This window comes from Athene cunicularia (assembly GCF_003259725.1).
Source record: "Athene cunicularia isolate RWA chromosome 15 unlocalized genomic scaffold, athCun1 chr15_part1, whole genome shotgun sequence".
NCBI classification, from domain to species: domain Eukaryota; kingdom Metazoa; phylum Chordata; class Aves; order Strigiformes; family Strigidae; genus Athene; species Athene cunicularia.
The window spans coordinates 1,660,199-1,662,946 of record NW_020799121.1 but is presented as its reverse complement, the minus strand read 5'-3'; the positions used below and the strand labels follow the sequence as shown (position 1 = coordinate 1,662,946).

The 2,748-nt window shown below is 64.3% G+C and overlaps 1 protein-coding gene across 1 annotated transcript; it reads right to left on the bottom strand.

The window, feature by feature from the left end:
* Nucleotides 1–34: 34 nt before the first annotated feature.
* On the bottom strand, nucleotides 35–2,736 carry NIPSNAP1 (nipsnap homolog 1). The gene is made up of 9 exons (XM_026859752.1): nucleotides 2,145–2,736; nucleotides 1,956–2,001; nucleotides 1,562–1,656; nucleotides 1,318–1,388; nucleotides 1,061–1,201; nucleotides 843–874; nucleotides 633–727; nucleotides 446–529; nucleotides 35–358 (listed from the first exon to the last, which is right to left on the bottom strand). The coding sequence occupies exons 1-9, from the start codon at nucleotides 2,482–2,484 to the stop codon at nucleotides 294–296; spliced, it is 969 nt and encodes a 322-aa protein (XP_026715553.1). The 5' UTR covers nucleotides 2,485–2,736; the 3' UTR covers nucleotides 35–293.
* Between the last annotated feature and the right edge of the window lie 12 nt (nucleotides 2,737–2,748).

Sequence of the window (2,748 nt, the reverse complement as noted above, 5' to 3'; positions counted from 1 at the left end):
CCCCCCCCCCCCAATCTCTGCAGCCTGCCCAAGCTCCCTGGGCAGTGCCGGCCCCTGCCGCAGGATGTGGGGCTCCCGCCCTTCCCCTCCCCAGCCACAAACCCCTCACCGCTCTCATCCCTCACAGGGCACCCCAAAACAGGGTGTGGGGGAGAGCCAGGAGCTGTGGGGGCACAGAGACACCTCCCCTCCCCCCACAGCCCTTCCCCAGCAGGGCCGGGGTGCAGGCAGGGAACGCAGGCAGGGAGCGAGCCCCTCCGGGCGCAGGCAGACACCCCAGCGCAGAGCCCCGCTCACTGCAGGGGCGAGATCTTCAGGGGAATCATTATCCGTGACTCCATGGTCCGGATCAGCGGGACTGGAAAAGGAAACGAGAGAGAGAGGTGAGGGCAGGGGGTCCCCAGCATGTAAGGGGTCCCCGGTGCGGGCAGGGGGTCCCGCTCACCCGTGTAGTACACATTCTCATCCCAGCCCCTCTTCCTCCAGGCCGCGTTCCTCGTCTCCTCCCGGGACTGCAGGTCCTTGTAGGCTGCGGGGAGGGGGTGGGACTGGCACCCAGGGACCCCCCCAGCACAGCCCCAATGTGGGGGTGCCCCAGGAGGGGGGACATGGGCAGCGGGGAGCCCACTTACCCCAGAGGTGGTGCACAACATACAGCTCCCCTATCTGGGAGAAGAACCCGCCGACTGCCTCCTGGTTCTCCTGCCGGTACTTAATGGCCCGAGCCCTGGCGCACAGGAGGAGAAACGTGGTGGGGGGTAACTGCACAAGGGGCCCCACCCTGCTCCAAGGGGACCTTTTCCCATCTTGGCTACCCCTGTGCCCGAAAAACAGTCTCTTACCAGTTATTGCCCCATTCAATCATGGTCCCTGGCTGGAAATTGAGGAGAAAAAAATAGAGTGAGCAGCCAGATCCCGCCTGCTCCCCCTGCTTGGGGTCTCCTCACCGAGGAATTTGGAGAAGGCTGCCCTCCGAAACATCAGGCAGGACCCGCACCCCAGGGGTATATGGGTCCAAAGGCTGCCCCAAGGTGTGGGCTGGCCCCCCACGGACGCTTACCTTCAGCTTGTAGGTCCTCAGCTCGTAGATGTTGGGTCCCTGTCGGGGCAGGGGCTCATTCCAGAAGCTGAACTCCAGGAGCAGCTGGTTCCTGCGGGACAGCAGCATGCGGCTCCTCTCCTTGCGGAAATCCAGGTACTCCTGGGGACAGCCCCAGACAGGGGTTTTGGGGTGGGGGTGAGCACGACCAGGCTGAGGGGGTGCCAGGCAGAGGTGAGGAGCAGAGCTCAGGCAGCTCGCCCTGATCACAGCGATACCTTATTCTGCTTGAGCTTGTTCATGCAGTCCATGAGTGCTGGGTACCCGCCTGAGAAGCGCCAGAGGTGCACTGGAAGGACAGCACAGGGCTGGGGAGGGAGGGCAGTGCCCCAAGAGCCCACCTGGCAGCTCCCACCCCTCTCCCCCTGCATGACAGCCAGCCCCCAGCACAAGCCGAGGGCTCTACCTTTGCTCTTCACCCCTCCAGCAGCGCAGGCACCGGGAGCCACTGCCTGCTCTCACCTGCCTGGTCCTGCTCGCCATACCACGTGTTCCAATTCCCCACCAGGTCACAGGGATAGTCGGCATCTGAGTGGAGCTTGGGCAGCACCTCCTCTCTGCAAGGGCACAGGGGGAGCAGATGGGGAGGGCGAAATCACTCCAAAATACACCCATTTTCCCTCCCAGCTGAGGGGTCTGTGCATGGACTGGTCTGCCCTAACAGAACCCCAAGGTGCCCTGGGGCTGCACCCACTTCACAGGGAGGTAAACTGAGTCAAGAAGCAGGGGCACAGACCCACCCAGGGTCTCAAGGTACTCCACAGAAGGCCCCTCCACCCCCTGTGCTCCAGAGTGGCACCGCAACAGCCCGCTGGGATGCCGGGCAGTGCTCCCTCCAACACACAGCAGGGCTCACGTCAGGCTGTTGTAGGCGTCCAGGCACTCCGGCTTCACGTTGTGGACTACGGGGAAAGGAGAGAGGGGCTGCCAGGGACCTGGCGGCGGGGGCCAAGGCAGAGCAGCCAGGTGGGGGTCCCCATGAGTGAGGAGGGGCCAGCACAGAAGGAAACACTCTTGTCTGCGTTCACCCCCCAGCCCCACTCACACTGGATCTTGTAGAGGTTGCTGGTCTCCTTCTTGGAGAGGAGGTTGGAATGGGCGTCCTTGCGGGGATCCACTTTGTGCACAAAGAGGGAGCGGAACCAGCTGCCTTCAGCGTCCCTCGAGTACCCCCTGTGAGACAGCGGGTCAGCGGCAGGGGGGGCACCTGCCAACACCCCCTTCGCTGGGGGAAACACTGGCAGCTCTGCCTGGGAATGGACCGGCTGGAGGTCAAAATGGGACCCAAAGGCCACGCTGCTGATCCTGCCTTCTTGGCTCTGCAGGAAGCTGCCTGCATCGTCTGGCTGCCGGGGAGCACCGTCCATCTTGGGGGGGGGGTTCATTCAGTTCCATCTCAGGGGGAGCCAAGGCACAGCAGTGCCCGGCTCATTTTTGTCGGGGTAAGTAGGAAAAATGAAGGGCACAGCTCTCCCACCTCAGCGTCTGGGGGGCTTTTAGCCCACGCTGCCCCGACGGGAGCTGGGACACCAGGCTCGGGACGAGGGGGGCAGCCCCCACCGGCGCCCCAAGGGACCGCACTCAGCCCCAGGAGCTGCTCCAGCCGACGGTGAGCCCTCCGCGGTGGGGCAGACCCGCTGCCCCATGGC